Source organism: Crotalus tigris, unplaced genomic scaffold (genome assembly GCF_016545835.1).
Source record: "Crotalus tigris isolate CLP2741 ecotype Arizona unplaced genomic scaffold, ASM1654583v1 scf7180000017543.2237141, whole genome shotgun sequence".
Classification (NCBI taxonomy): domain Eukaryota; kingdom Metazoa; phylum Chordata; class Lepidosauria; order Squamata; family Viperidae; genus Crotalus; species Crotalus tigris.
The window spans coordinates 1,738,451-1,752,211 of record NW_024096463.1 but is presented as its reverse complement, the minus strand read 5'-3'; the positions used below and the strand labels follow the sequence as shown (position 1 = coordinate 1,752,211).

Below are 13,761 nucleotides of genomic sequence, written 5' to 3'. Positions count from 1 at the left end.
AGAAGATGGTAGAGGACAGGAAGGCCTGGAGGAATGTTGTCCATGGGGTCGCAATGGGTCGGACACGACTTTGCAACTAACAACAACAACCTAGATTAATATTAATAGCAGACGGGCTTATATTTGCTTCTTGTTGTAGCCCAGATGTTCTCTATACCCCTATTTACTTGGGTTTCTGAGCAAGACTGGTTATTTTAATAAACTTTCCAATTCTGCCTTTCTACTTCAGTAAACTGCATTCTTAACTGCTATATTCCACTAGGGGAATTCAATATATCAACTCTCTAACTAATAAGCAATTTCTATTTTTCACTGAGCATTTTAGTAAGCCTCATTAAAAGAGCTTCGTTCTAACCTGTGCAAGTTTTATCCAAGTTCCTTATTTCAAGACTTTCTTCAAGCCACACCAGCTAGTTTTAAAATCTTCTCAATCCAAGTTCACTGTGCTTCAGGGTGATCAGTTTTGATTTGTGTGATGTAACCCAACTTCCACTGCAGGTTTCCCCAAATCTGACATCTTTTAACACTGGGGAATGCTGGGAATTGAAGTCCATGCATCTTAAAGTTGCCAATATTGGTAAACCCTCTTTGATCAGCTGTCTAGCCAGTCATTCAGTTGCAAATATTCCCTTTCTAGCTCTCTTCCATTTGACTGGGAAGAGGAGGCAGCAACCCACGCTTCCAGATCCTTGAACGTCCATCTTCAGAGTTTGAGCTGCAGCTTTTCTTTGCAGCACTGCACGTCTCACATGGATTAATCGGAAGGGATAACGGTCAGCAGACTTGATAAGCTTTGGAGGCTGCTGTGTCACATGCCTAGATCCTGCTTTTGGCATGCAGAAGATTATGAAACATGTCTATGCTTACTTCTAGCCCTGGTGAGCTGGTATAAAAGCAAATACCATCCGTGCAGTGTTGTTGGTGAGCCTTAGGTTGTCTGTACCCTCCCTCTGTATGCCCTTGTATCTTGTGGGAACAGAGCTTCGGGGTGCATTTCAATATACACAAATCTGCATGTGGCTTTGGAGGGATTTTTGCTGCTTTTTGTGTTGGACTGCTCTCCTGTCACTTGGCACTAAGGAGTACATGTGAGTTTTGTTCGCTAACTGCATGGTCTAAGGCAGGGGTCTTCAAATTTGGCAACTTTAAGACTTGTGGACTTCAATTCCCAGAATTCCTCAGCCAGCCCTCAGGGCTGCCTGAGGAATTCTGGGTGTTGAAATCCACAAGTCTTAGTTGCCAAGTTTGAAGACCCCTGGTCTAAGGACACCCCTACAAGAGAGGTATCATCCTTCACATTTGATCTGGGGCTCAGTGACTTACAGTCCATGGTACTCCTAGCAAAGGTAAAGACTCCCTCACTTTGAGCCTAACCCCTGGCGATTGCATCTACTCAGTATTATTGATTCTCTTCCCTCTTTGGTTTTTTTATGGGTTTGATTGTATTTATTTATTTAGAAAATCTGTACAGCTTCCCACTCTCTTAGTGACTTAGTAAGAAGTCACAATTCATGGTCATGTGACATTGTACTTAACGATTACAGATGATTCTCTAACAACCACAGCCAGAACTGCTGTCCTAAGTCAGGCATGGTCACCTGACTTTTCATTTTATGATGAGCAACTTAGTGGCAGTTGCCAGTCCCAATAGTGGTCAATAAGTGAGGACTACCTATATTCTTAAGCCTAAAAAAATAAACCTATGTCACTTTTACTTGTTTGCTCTCAGGTTTTACAATCAGAAAGACTACCGACTAAAACATATAAGGAACGGTTGCTGGAATTGGGTATGTCCAGTTTAATAAAGAGAAGGACGAGGGGGGACATGATAGCAGTCAGGGGCTGCCACAAAGAAGAGGGAGTCAAGCTATTCTCCAAAGCACCTGAAGGCAGGACAAGAAGCAACGGATGGAAACTAATCAAGGAGAGAAGCAATCTAGAACTAAGGAGAAACTTAGTTAGAACAATTAACCAGTGGAGCAACCTGCCTCCAGAAGCAGTGAATGCTCCAATACTGGAAGTATTTTAAGAGACTGGACAGACATTTGTCTGAAATTGTATAGGGCAGGGCTTTTCAACCTTTTCACCCATTGTACCACTTTTAGGATATGGCAACATCCGAGTATCACCAGTCGCCTAGCAAGGTGTCAAAAACTTGATGACCCCCCCCCAAAAAAAGAAAAAAGTGATAAAGTACAGATAGTCCTCGACTTACAACAGTTCACTTAGTGACTCTTCAAAATTACAATGGCACTGAAAAAAATGCCCCCCAAGCCACAGCCGAGCAAGACACCTGCCTGCCCACCCGGTGGCGCTTTTCCTCCTGTCCGAGGCTTCATTGTTGTGAACATTTCTGTTGAGGATTGGCAGCGGGGGTGGGGTGGGGAGGTGTTTGGTTTTTATTCCCCTGTCTGCTGGGTGGTTGCAGCAGGTTTTGGTCACTTCACATGACTCTGGGACACTATGACCATCATAAATATGAATCTGTTGCCAAGCATCTGAATGTAAATCACAAGACCCTGGAGATGCTGCAACATTCCAGGTGATCGGCACTTCTTCTGGGCTCAGGAGAAACACCAGGATCAGCACCGAGCTCCAGCTGGAGCCTGGCGCTTCCACTGAGCCCTGACAGCCCCGAAGTGCCGATCAGCTGGAAAGTGATACTGATCCTGGCGCTTCTGGTGAGCCCTGACAGACCTGCAGCTCCAGCCATCTCTCGCTCAGGCTCAGCTCATTCCCCTCCCCCTCTACCACTTTTCTAGGATGGTCGCGTACCACCTGCCAGGTGCCAATGTACCACAGGTGGTACCTGTACCACTGGTTGAAAAGCCCTGCTTTAGGGCTTCCTGCCTGAGCAGGGGGTTGGACTAGATGACCTCCAAGGGCGCTGACAACTTTATTATTATTAAATTATTTTTGCCTTAACATTTAACCTTATTCCAGATGTTCACCTTCCAGTGTTTACTTTCATGAGCTCATATATGCATTCTTCACTTTCTATCAAGTGGGATCGTCCACGCAGCTGTGTCTGAACTCCTATTTTGATTCTAGCTATCACCTCTTTCAACCCTACCTCTTATAATAAATTCACTACATAGGAAAAAATAAACACAGATCATATTGCCTTGCTCTTAATCACTTTCTCCAAATTCACTTCTTACAGCAGTTTATTCTTTATTGTAAAGGGCCTCTAGAACAGTGGTTCTCAACCTTTTTAATGCCGCGACCCCCAACCGGTCGTAAGTCGAGGATTAAACCAGTCATAAGTCGAGGACTACCCAACCGGTTGTAAGTCGAGGACTTTCCCTGCCCAGGAGCGCTGCGCATGCATGGTGCCGCCCCCTGCGCCGGCCATAGCTGGCAAGTGGCAGAGACGGAGCAGGCCGACCACCGGCTGGGCCACCAGCTGGCCCAGCCCAAGGAAGGTAAGGCACCTGCTGGAAAAGGGGGAAAAAAATGGCAGACAGCCTTGCTTGGCGATCCCCATGAAATGGTCGATCGACCCCAAATGGGGTCGCGGCCCATAGGTTGAGAACCGCTGCTCTAGAATAAAACAGGTAACCCTCGACTTACAAACACAACTGAGCCCAAAACCTATTGCTAAATGAGACTTTTTTTTTTTTTTTTTTTGCAGTTAAGCGCAAAAAGAAGACTGCCCTGCATGGAGCTTACCGGGTTGATAGTGTTGACCAATTTTCGAGGCTTACTGAACTGCATGAGGCTCTCGCGGAGATTGTTCAAGGGCCCCTCCACCAGGACCTTTTGCTCCTTGTAGTAATTCAGGAGGTGATTCCAAAGAGGTTGCTTGGAGAGGGCCTTTGGATTCCCAACAATAATGACCCCGTATCTAAAAAGACAACAGCAAGACACTATAACTTGCTCACCAACTCATTCCTACTTCAAGCCACCTGTTATTAATGTTGTTGCAAGGATGACCCACTCTTGAATATTGCCCTTTGTATTTCTTTTAAGTCAGGCAGCTGATGACTGCAGAGAAATCCCTTTGATCTGTGGTATATGGAAAATGCCTTCATGGTTAGTTGTCCACGGGGGAGGGGGGGCTGACGCGGCAGGGGCTGGTTCCTCGCTGTTTCCAGATGGCCTTGTGGAGCTAAGACTGAATGTGTTTCACCATAGATGGCCACCACAAAATTGTACATTGGCTCCCGGCTGGCCTGGGCCAGGGCCAGGGCCAAGGCAGTGGGGGTCGTTCCCTCACTGTTTCCAGGATGGTTTCGCGGGCCGCATGAAACCACTTTGCGGGCCGCATCCGGCCCCCGGGCCTTGTGTTTGACATATCTGATTTAAGTTTAAGGAATTCAGAGGGAGGCAAAGGTTGCATGCTACTTTACAAATCTGTAAGACTTCTATGGGCAGTTCTCAATTTTTGACAGTAATGGGGACCAGAATTCCCATCGCTGGGGAATGCGGTCGTAAAACGCGACCGCATCGCTTAGTGATGGAAATCCCTGCGGCCTCGGTTGCCGTTGTTAATTGAATCCCTCAGTCATTAGACAAGGCAAATTACTGCCAGATTCCCACCACTAAGTCAATGGGGAAGCTAGCAGGAAGTTGCAAGTCCAATGTAGTTTACAAGCAAGCCACCTGGCAGGTAAGTGGCTGCTGCTGGGAGGGGGAAGGAGTGTGCATAGAAGGCACAGCGAAAGTTGAGGAGAGTATGTGAGGGAGGTCTGGCAAGGATCAAGGAGGGTGTATGGGGTCGCATGAGGCAGAGGCAGGTGAGGGTCAAGGAGGGTGCGCCAGGAAGCCCAAGGACTTGTGCAAGGGCCAGCGTGAGCCTGGAGGGGCTGGGGAAGGATGCACGGTTGGGGGAGATTTACTTAGTGACTTGCAACCTCCCCTGCTGGCTTTCCCAATGACTTTCCGGGGAAACCAGCAGGAAAGATTGCAAATGGCAATCATGTGGTTACAGGGCACTGCAACTGGTCTTAAATGCAAGACAATTGCCAAGCACCCAGATCATTATCAAGTGACCAAAAAGGTCCTGGGATGGCTAGAGCAGGGCTTTTCAACCTTTTCACCCATTGTACCACTTTTAGGATATGGCAACATCCGAGTATCACCAGTCGCCTAGCAAGGTGTCAAAAACTTGATGACCCCACCCAAAAAGGAAAAAAGTGATAAGTACAGGTAGTCCTTGACTTACAACAGTTCACTTAGTGACTCTTCAAAGTTACAATGGCACTGAAAAAAATGCCCCCCAAGCCACAGCCGAGCAAGACACCTGCCTGCCCGCCTGGTGGCGCTTTTCCTCCTGTCCGAGGCTTCATTGTTGTGAGCATTTCTGTTGAGGATTGGCAGCGGGGGTGGGGTGGTGGGTGTTTGGTTTTTATTCCACCCCCCCGTCTGCTGGGTGGTTGCAGCAGGTTTTGGTCACTTCACATGATCCTAGGACACTGTGACCATCATAAATATGAATCAGTTGCGAAGCATCTGAATGTAAATCACAAGACCCTGGAGAGGCTGCAATGTTCCAGCTGATCAGCGCTTCTTCTGGTTCAGCAGAAGCACCAGGATCAGCGCCGAGCTCCAGCTGGAGCCTGGCGCTGATCTTGGCGCTTCCACTGAGCCCTGACAGCCCCAAAGCGCCAATCAGCTGGAAAGCGGCACTGATCCTGGCGCTTCCGCTGAGCCCTGACAGCCCTGCAGCTCCAGCTGTCTCTCACTCAGGCTTGTGCAGTGCTGCCACCAGTTCAGCTCATTCCCCTCCCCCGCTACCACTTTTCTAGGATGGTCGCGTACCACCTGCCAGGTGCCAATGTACCACAGATGGTACCCGTACCACTGGTTGAAAAGCCCTGGGTTAGAATTCCAAAGACCAGTGATAACCACCATTTACTCAGTACCATCAAAACTATGAATGGTCATTGAACCAATGATTGTAAGTTGAGGACCAGCTGTATTTGTTAAAAGGACTAACTGTTAAGACTTCTTTGCCTGGCTACATCGTCTTGCAAAGCATAGGAGGATGGAATTAGCCCAGGGCAACAGCCTTTTTTAAAGAAAGATGTGTGCTACAATGAACTTATTTTATACAGTTGTCTTCTATACTACTGGTATGTCCACTCCTTGGGAAACAAAGAACCGTCATGCATACAACTTTTCAAATCTTGTGGCCTAAAATGCATTAATTTTCATATAATCTAATACTGGGTTCAAATCATTCAGGTTCTCAACAATCAACATGGCACCATTTCCTTACAAAAATACACATCTGCCCTCCCAACCCAGACTTCTAACATATAGAAAAAGGTGCCCCCACCTCTCACCTCCAAACACTTCGTTTTTTAAAATTTTTATAATTTTAATCAGTTTTTATATTTGTAATTGTCAGATGTTTGTGTGTTTTATCTTGTTGCCTTGAATTGCGAGATGGGTGGCAAAATAAATTTGATAAGTAAAAATCGCAAGCATTTCTTATACATTTACCCATAAACATATGAGAAAACCAAAGAAACATCACATATCCTTATCTTTTTATCTTTTGCAAATAACTCTCAGGATTTCTTAGCTAAATAATGTATTCAAAATGAATATTAAATGAAATAAATAATATGTCTGAGCCAGTGAAGACTTTTTTTTTCCCCCAATCTGACTCCATCCAAAATATGTAATTAGGGGATTCGAAAGGCAGAGATTCTATCTCGGATCATTCTGGAAAGTCCAATACCTTGCTCTTGTTAGCGCCACATTGAGACGCCGGGGGTCATTCAGAAAGCCAATGCCTTGATGTTCATTGGCTCTAACACAGGAGAGGATAATGAAGTCCTTCTCTCGCCCTTGGAAAGCATCAACACTAGCGATTTCAACTTCCTGTAAAGGGGGGGGGGAGAAGAGAGAAAGACTTCTTAAAGCAGACATGTCAAACACAAGGCCCCAGGGGGTCGGATGCGGCCCGCGACGTGGTTTCATGTGGCCCGCGAAGCCATCCTGGAAATAGTGAGAGAATGGCCCCCGCTGCCTTGGCCCCGGCCCAGGCCGCCCGGGAGCCAATGTACAATTTTGTGGTGGCCATCTGTGCTGAAACGCATTCAGTCCTAGCTCCACAAGGCCGTCTGGAAACAGCGAGGAACCAGCCGCTGTAGCGTTGGCCCCGCCCCCTGAGTGCATGCTGGGAAGGTATCACCCTTTGTGAGGAATGAAGAAATGGACCATCGCCTGGAAGTGGCCAGCAAATGGCCCTCACCTACTTCACATATGCGGCTTGGGGTTTCAGCAGGCTCTTCCAGTGGACCATGCCTTGGCGCTTGCCCTGGTCCCTTTTGCCAGAGACCCTCAGATCTGTCCCACTCCTGCCCAGGCCCCCACAGGCCCCCTTGACAAGAACGATGTAGAGCTGGCTATGCCCACCCAGTAGGCCACACTCACTCCAGCCATGCCCACCCAGTAGGCTGTGCCCATCCTGGCCACACCTACCACCACCACCCCCAGGACATCCGCAATGCTGATGCGGCCCTCAATGAAATTGAGTTTGACACCCCTGTCTTAAAACAAATTTCAGTATTTCAAAATACAATGGAATCCCAGAAATAATCTTTGGGGGCGGGGGAAGTTAGTGCACCCACACATTACAAAATGTTTTATTTCAATAAATAAACCTGAAATGGAGGGGAGGGGAAGGTTTTCTCTCACTGGAGGAAATTACAAGCCATCGTCACAATCCTTTCTCCAAAGCAAATAAAAATTATCTACTTAAATAGTTGTCTTCTCTAGGTGGAAGTGAAACTACAAAAAGTTTCTTCTTTGGAAGTTCCTAACTATACCACTTCAAGTAAGATGTTTGTAAATGCAGCATAAATACTTTGAAACAAATGCAAAGACAAACTGGGTTTCTGCAAACCTGGGAATACAAAGAAAGAAAAGCATAACTGTGTACCTGATAAAGCTTAGTATGCAAAGACCCACTAAACTGCATGTACTGCACCAAGTATGAACGCTGGCCCTCATAAGGTGTGATGATGCCAATCTGATCTGGCTTTGCACCAGCCTTGAGTAGCTTAGTGGTTATTTTCTCCACATTGGCTGCCTCTGTTCTGTAAGATAAAAGGGAGGAGAGGAAAGAAGAGTAAACCCAATTTCTTCTTATCTAAGCTTGTACAAAGTGTGTATGTTTATTCAACTACGCAAAGCATTTTCCCAAATATTAAAATGAGGAAGGGACAAGATTTTATTTATTACGTTTCCCCTCACTTTATAAGTAACTCAAGGCAGTGGACATATCTAACATGCTTTCCTCCTATTTTCCCAAAAACATCCTGAGACGTAAGGGGGAATAAAAGAGAGGAGTAGGCCCAAAGTCATTGACTTTCATGCCTAAAGTGGGACTAAAACTCACATTCTCCTGATGATTGGCCCAAAGTCACCCAGCCAGCTTTCATGGCTAAGGCGGGACTAAAACTCACATTCTCCTGATGATTGGCCCAAAGTCACCCAGCCAGCTTTCATGGCTAAGGCGGGACTAGAACTCACATTCTCCCGATGATTGGCCCAAAGTCACCCAGCCAGCTTTCATGGCTAAGGCGGGACTAGATCTCACAATCTCCTGATGATTGACCCAAAGTCACCCAACTGGCTTTCATGGCTAAGGCGGGACTAGAACTCTCAGTCTCCTGGCCTCTATCTAGTCCAGCACCTTAACCACGAGACCAAATAATGTTAATCTTTATTTACTGATTTAATCACATTCTCCTATTTTTGGATAAAGGGACTGTATTAACTTTAAAAGGAGAGATGCCTCGCTGGGCCTATCAAGAAATCAACTGAACCTCTCCTTTCTTTCTCAGGTATTGGTTGCCACTGATCTTTTTTTTTTTTTTTTTTTTTACCTGTTCAAATAAGAAGTGCCAGAACTTGCAATTTCTTCTTGCCCTTGGGTCACGTAGAAAAACATGGGCTTGTCTGGCTGAGGCCACTGGAAGTCAAACCCCTTCTTGACGCGGTCTGCTGCAGGAAAGATGGGACTCATTCATCAGTATAAAGGTCTTCAGTGAACCCTATTTTATTTGATTAAAATGGAGGTGTTTCAATCTCAAAGAAGCACCTCAGCAGCACCCCCCAACCCGCCCCCCCCAATAATCAACTGTATCCCAATGTCAAAATAACAGTGTTTCTCAACTGTAGGGGAACTTTAAGAGGATGAACTTCAACTCCCAGCATTCCCCAGCCAGCATGGTTGGCTGGGGAATGCTAGGAATTGAAGTCCACCCCTCTTAAATTTCCCACCCGGTTGAGAGACGCTGGTCGATACAATTGACAGAGATGCTTCTTGGACACTAAAGCCTGCCGGATACGCCGAAATTCCCTGGAATCTAAATCCCCTCTGAACACATATCCAAAACCCCCATTTACCTGCAGTGACACCATTCTGGAGGGACCCTTCATAAAAGATGTTGGAGGGAAAAGCACTCAGGGCCGGGTGCATGCGGTACTGGACTTGCAGGCGGATGGGCCGAATGCCCAGCACCACCAGTCGCTCAAAGAGGGACTGCGACAGACCTGCTTTCGCGGCCTTCTTGCACATCACGACAGGGCCCAGCTGGCAATGATCGCCCACAAGGATCAACTGAGAAGACAAGAGATCTGGTCAATGCACGCACACACCTGTTCACCCGCCATCTGCAGGAAGCCCAGAGGCTGAATATCAGGTGACAATCAAAAGGCAGTAACTGAAAGCAGCTTTGAATGGTCCATGTTCCCAACTGGGGAACCTTTGATTTACAGGTAGTCCTGATTTACAGGTAGTCCTTGGGCTTATATCCACAACTGAGACTAGAATTTTCTGCTGCTAAGCAAGGTGGTTGGCTATGTGAGTCACAGTCGATTTTATGACTTTTCTTTTACAGTATTAAGCAAATCACCGCAGGTGTTAAGTGAATCGTTCAGCTGTTTCGGCCATCGACTTTGTTTGTTGGAAGGCAGCTGGGAAGATCACAAATGGGGTCACTCCATCTGTCATACATACATGCTGGTTGCAAAGCACCCAAGTTTTGATCATATGGTCGCGGGGGTGACTGCAACAGTTGTAAGTGTGAGGACCAGAAATGTCACTTTTTTCCCATGCTGTCGCTGAACGGTCGCTGAATGATTGTAAATCGAGGACTATCTGTAATTTCGCCTGAGACACTGAATGGGTGACATTCACTTAAATGCCTGTTTAATCTCCTCACATGAAGGTCCAGAGTCACCTTCTTGCGGAGATCGGTAGTATATGAATGCAATTAAAAAAAATAAAGCTACTTATTGTTCTTCCCCACAACCACCTGAGTTCAACTGTAATCTTAATTCCTATTTGTTTTTTTCCTCCCCTTTCCTTTCAGTTTCATACTTTTTTCCAGACTTCTTCGTCCTGGATTCCCCTTTCAAGCCTTCTCAAGAAGCACACCAAGTTTTAATTTATACAGACATCTTAAAAAACAACAATTTAGTATTTGCATGTGGGTAATTGTGCAATGTGCCTCTAAAATCTCCATTTGCAAACAACCAGAATTCCCCTTCTGAAGATTCATGTGGGCCATTTCAAAAAAACAAAAACAAAAACTACACATATAACCAACCTGCTCAGTACAAACAATCCTCAGACAGCAAAAATACTTAAAACATTTGGCAATTCCATTTTTTATTTACTTGTTCATATATCAAAGTTCTTAACTGCCCATCTTTTTCATAGACAGACTCTGGGTGGTAGACAATTTAATCAATATCATAACATTTTAAAAACTGAATAATTTTAAGATTTAAATTTTTTTTTAAAATGTATTTTTTTAAAGCAGCCCCAGCCTACCTGTTTTGCCCCAAGAACAACAGGCACCATGCACTCTGGCTCAGTGGCCTGTGTGCTTTCATCAATCAAAATGGAACGAAACTGCATTTTTGCAAGTCTTGGGTCACCAGCTCCGACGCAGGTGCAGCAAATGACATCTGCATTCTAAGGGGGATAAAATCGCAGAATTTTAGGATTGCTGTTCATATGACACTATTACCAACTGCTCCCCTGACTCTGTGTAGTAGGCTATTATATGGCTTCCTTGCATTTCACGCTGTACCTACCAGGATTTTATTATCGAAGAGTATCTGATTACTCTTTGCTTTTGCAGCACTGAAGATGAACAAGGACACAGCTCACCTACCTGCACCAGAGCAATCTTAAGTACAGAGCACTAGCCCTGTGAGAAACAAGGACAGTAGCTAAGTAGAAGGAAACAATTACCATTAGCAATTCCCGCTCAGCTGTTCGTTTAAGTGCTCGGTAGCGCTTCTCATCAGCGGATGACAGTTCCCCAGTCTCATCTTTCAGTTGCTGCAGTTTCTGGAGCTCTGGCATGCTGAGACACAAAATACGCATTACTTAGGATGCTATAAGTGCAGGAAATGTTCTAACTACTCGTGTTTCATGCATCCTGCTCTCAATTCAGAGGCAATCAGAACAAACACTTATTAACCACTTAATAAGAAAAAACACAGTATTAAACCATAAATTTAAACTTCTGTCTCAAAGCTAATCTGCAGATACAAAGAAATTCATTGCTTTTAACAAACACAAAACTAGAGCAAGGAATTCTTAGCATAATGCCTAAAGTTTAGCAGCTGTGGAAAATATGAAATTATGATCATCTGAACAAATGCCAGAAAAAATACCGGCGAGACCATTTTCATTAACGTCTTACCTATCCATATTCCTGATCTGGTTATGCAGTGCTAAGAAAGAGACAGGTGAATCAATGGCCTCGCGGCTCTTTGCACACAGGCGCACCACCTTCAGCCCCGTCTGATGTATTTTTTCTGTCAACTGGTCCACAGCAATGTTACTTGGGGCACAAACCAGCACAGGCCTTTGAAAACAGCGTGGAACTCAAGATTAGGTGAAAACTGGGAGCAAACAATTCCATCCCACCAAAACCTGTACCATTTTTTTTGTATTACATTTAGGACAGCCCTGGCAAAATTATCATTTTAATGCAAACTAAGGGGTAACAAGAGATTACAAAACTAGATCTACCAATATTAGATTTTTATCCTACCTTTGTTAGTTTATAAAAAACAAGGCCGCAAAAGTACATACAGTAATACTTCTTCCTATTTTCCCTCCAAAACAATCGCCCCTGTAAGGTGGACTGACAAAGAGTGACTGGCCCACAGTCACCCAGCCAACATTTATGCTGTACAACATTCGAGTTGTAGTGGGACTAGAATTCATAATTTCCTGGTTTCTAAGCCAGCATCTTAACCACTACACCAAACTGGCTCTCTTATTAAGGACAGCACAAGTGTAGTCAATGAACTACAGCCTTAGCCCATCTTGGACCTCTTAAAAGTTGCCAGAATCTGGAGAGAAGCATTTAGACTTTAGCAAGTTTTGACAGGTTGTCTTGGTTCAAAGTCCCATCTCCTTTTACGAGCGTCACATCCACACTCCAAAGCACAGAGCTTTAATCATAAATTAAATCTATTCTGCCCTCTCGGCTGTGACCTTTTCTCTCTTACCCATTTCCTTGCCTTGCCAGGTGATACACAATTGTGGCTGATGTCACAGTCTTGCCTGTGCCAGGGGGGCCCTGGATAAGACTCAAGGGGCGCTGCAAAACAGTTTTCACTGCATACACCTGACGATAAAAGTAAAGAAGACTATGAAGTCAAACAGATTATCAAACCAGCACCTGAAACTCTCGTTCCCATTTCTGGGTTTGCTGTGGAACAGGGCAAACCTGAGAATGGTTGAGGTCCGGAAGTCCTTGTGCTGTGAAGCGCTTTGGCAACTGACATTTAATAATGACATCTTCCACTTCGTGACCCAGAAGTTTGTGATAGATGTAGCCAGAAACGGATGTTTCATCCACAGCAAATGTTTTTAGGGCACTCTGCATTCTGAAAAAGAGAGGCACAAGAGTGCACTTTGGCACTTTCTCACTCTCCCCCCCAAAAGCAAAATCAAGAGCTGACCCCCTAAGTAAAACTGCACCAACCTATCAAAGGATGTTGATTTCCATACAAAATCCACTTGGAAATTGTGAGTCACTTCCACGGGAGCGCCGACACTACTTCTCAACTCAATTGCAATTTCATCACCATAATCTACAAAAACTTGTTAAGCAGCAATTTCAGGAAAAATCTAAATGTGTCTCCCGTCGCTGCCAGAGGTGGCACTCAGAGCCCTCTCTGTGGGCACGCATACCATTGCCGCAGCCCCGCCACCCCCCGTGGCCCCCTCCTCACCAGCAGCCCCCCCCGAGGAGAGTTGCCCTAGGCGCAGCCTCCGCGGAGCAGCAGGGACAAGACTCTGCCCTCGTGCCTCATCGTGTACAGATGATGCTGCGGGGTACGGACAGAGGGCGTGGCTGCCATGACGCTGCTGGGCTGCCTGGGTGATCTGCTGTGGTGGGCCGTGGAGGTGGCCCTGCGGGCAGGAGAGGCGGGGACAGGGCAGGGGCGAGGCAGTTTTTGGGCACTCGGTTTCTAAAAGGTTCACCATCACTGACATAGACTGACAACATAACTTTATAGAACCAAAATAACATGAAGGCTTACAATATACTGCTAGAGTATACTACCCCTATTGATGGCCTGGAAAGATAACCAGGCAGAGCATTATAGGTGAGTTGAATGTTAACAGAGGCAAAACTGTAATATTACTTTAGTATTTTTTAAATTTTCTGTAAGACCATCAAGAGTTCTAAGGCAGTGCAGGAAAATGACACTTGTCATTCATAATTCTACTATAAAAATCTGGCAGTAAATCCATTTGCC

The 13,761-nt window shown here is 45.6% G+C and overlaps 1 protein-coding gene across 4 annotated transcripts in view; it reads right to left on the bottom strand.

Annotated features, from left to right (window-relative positions):
* The window catches only part of UPF1 (UPF1 RNA helicase and ATPase), a 42,119-nt gene that overhangs the window by 12,439 nt on the left and 15,919 nt on the right, over window positions 1-13,761 (bottom strand). For 2 of the 4 annotated variants that reach the window (XM_039321726.1, XM_039321895.1), the window contains exons 9-19: window positions 12,981-13,098; window positions 12,723-12,882; window positions 12,502-12,620; window positions 11,685-11,849; window positions 11,228-11,342; window positions 10,802-10,945; window positions 9,370-9,583; window positions 8,847-8,964; window positions 7,898-8,054; window positions 6,692-6,834; window positions 3,673-3,847 (exon numbers count right to left, since the gene is read on the bottom strand). In XM_039321726.1, coding sequence (XP_039177660.1) covers window positions 3,673-3,847; window positions 6,692-6,834; window positions 7,898-8,054; window positions 8,847-8,964; window positions 9,370-9,583; window positions 10,802-10,945; window positions 11,228-11,342; window positions 11,685-11,849; window positions 12,502-12,620; window positions 12,723-12,882; window positions 12,981-13,098 — 1,628 coding nt within the window. The remainder of the gene's footprint in view (window positions 1-3,672; window positions 3,848-6,691; window positions 6,835-7,897; window positions 8,055-8,846; window positions 8,965-9,369; window positions 9,584-10,801; window positions 10,946-11,227; window positions 11,343-11,684; window positions 11,850-12,501; window positions 12,621-12,722; window positions 12,883-12,980; window positions 13,099-13,761) is intronic. The other 2 variants (XM_039321809.1, XM_039321979.1) reach the window with 1 other exon arrangement.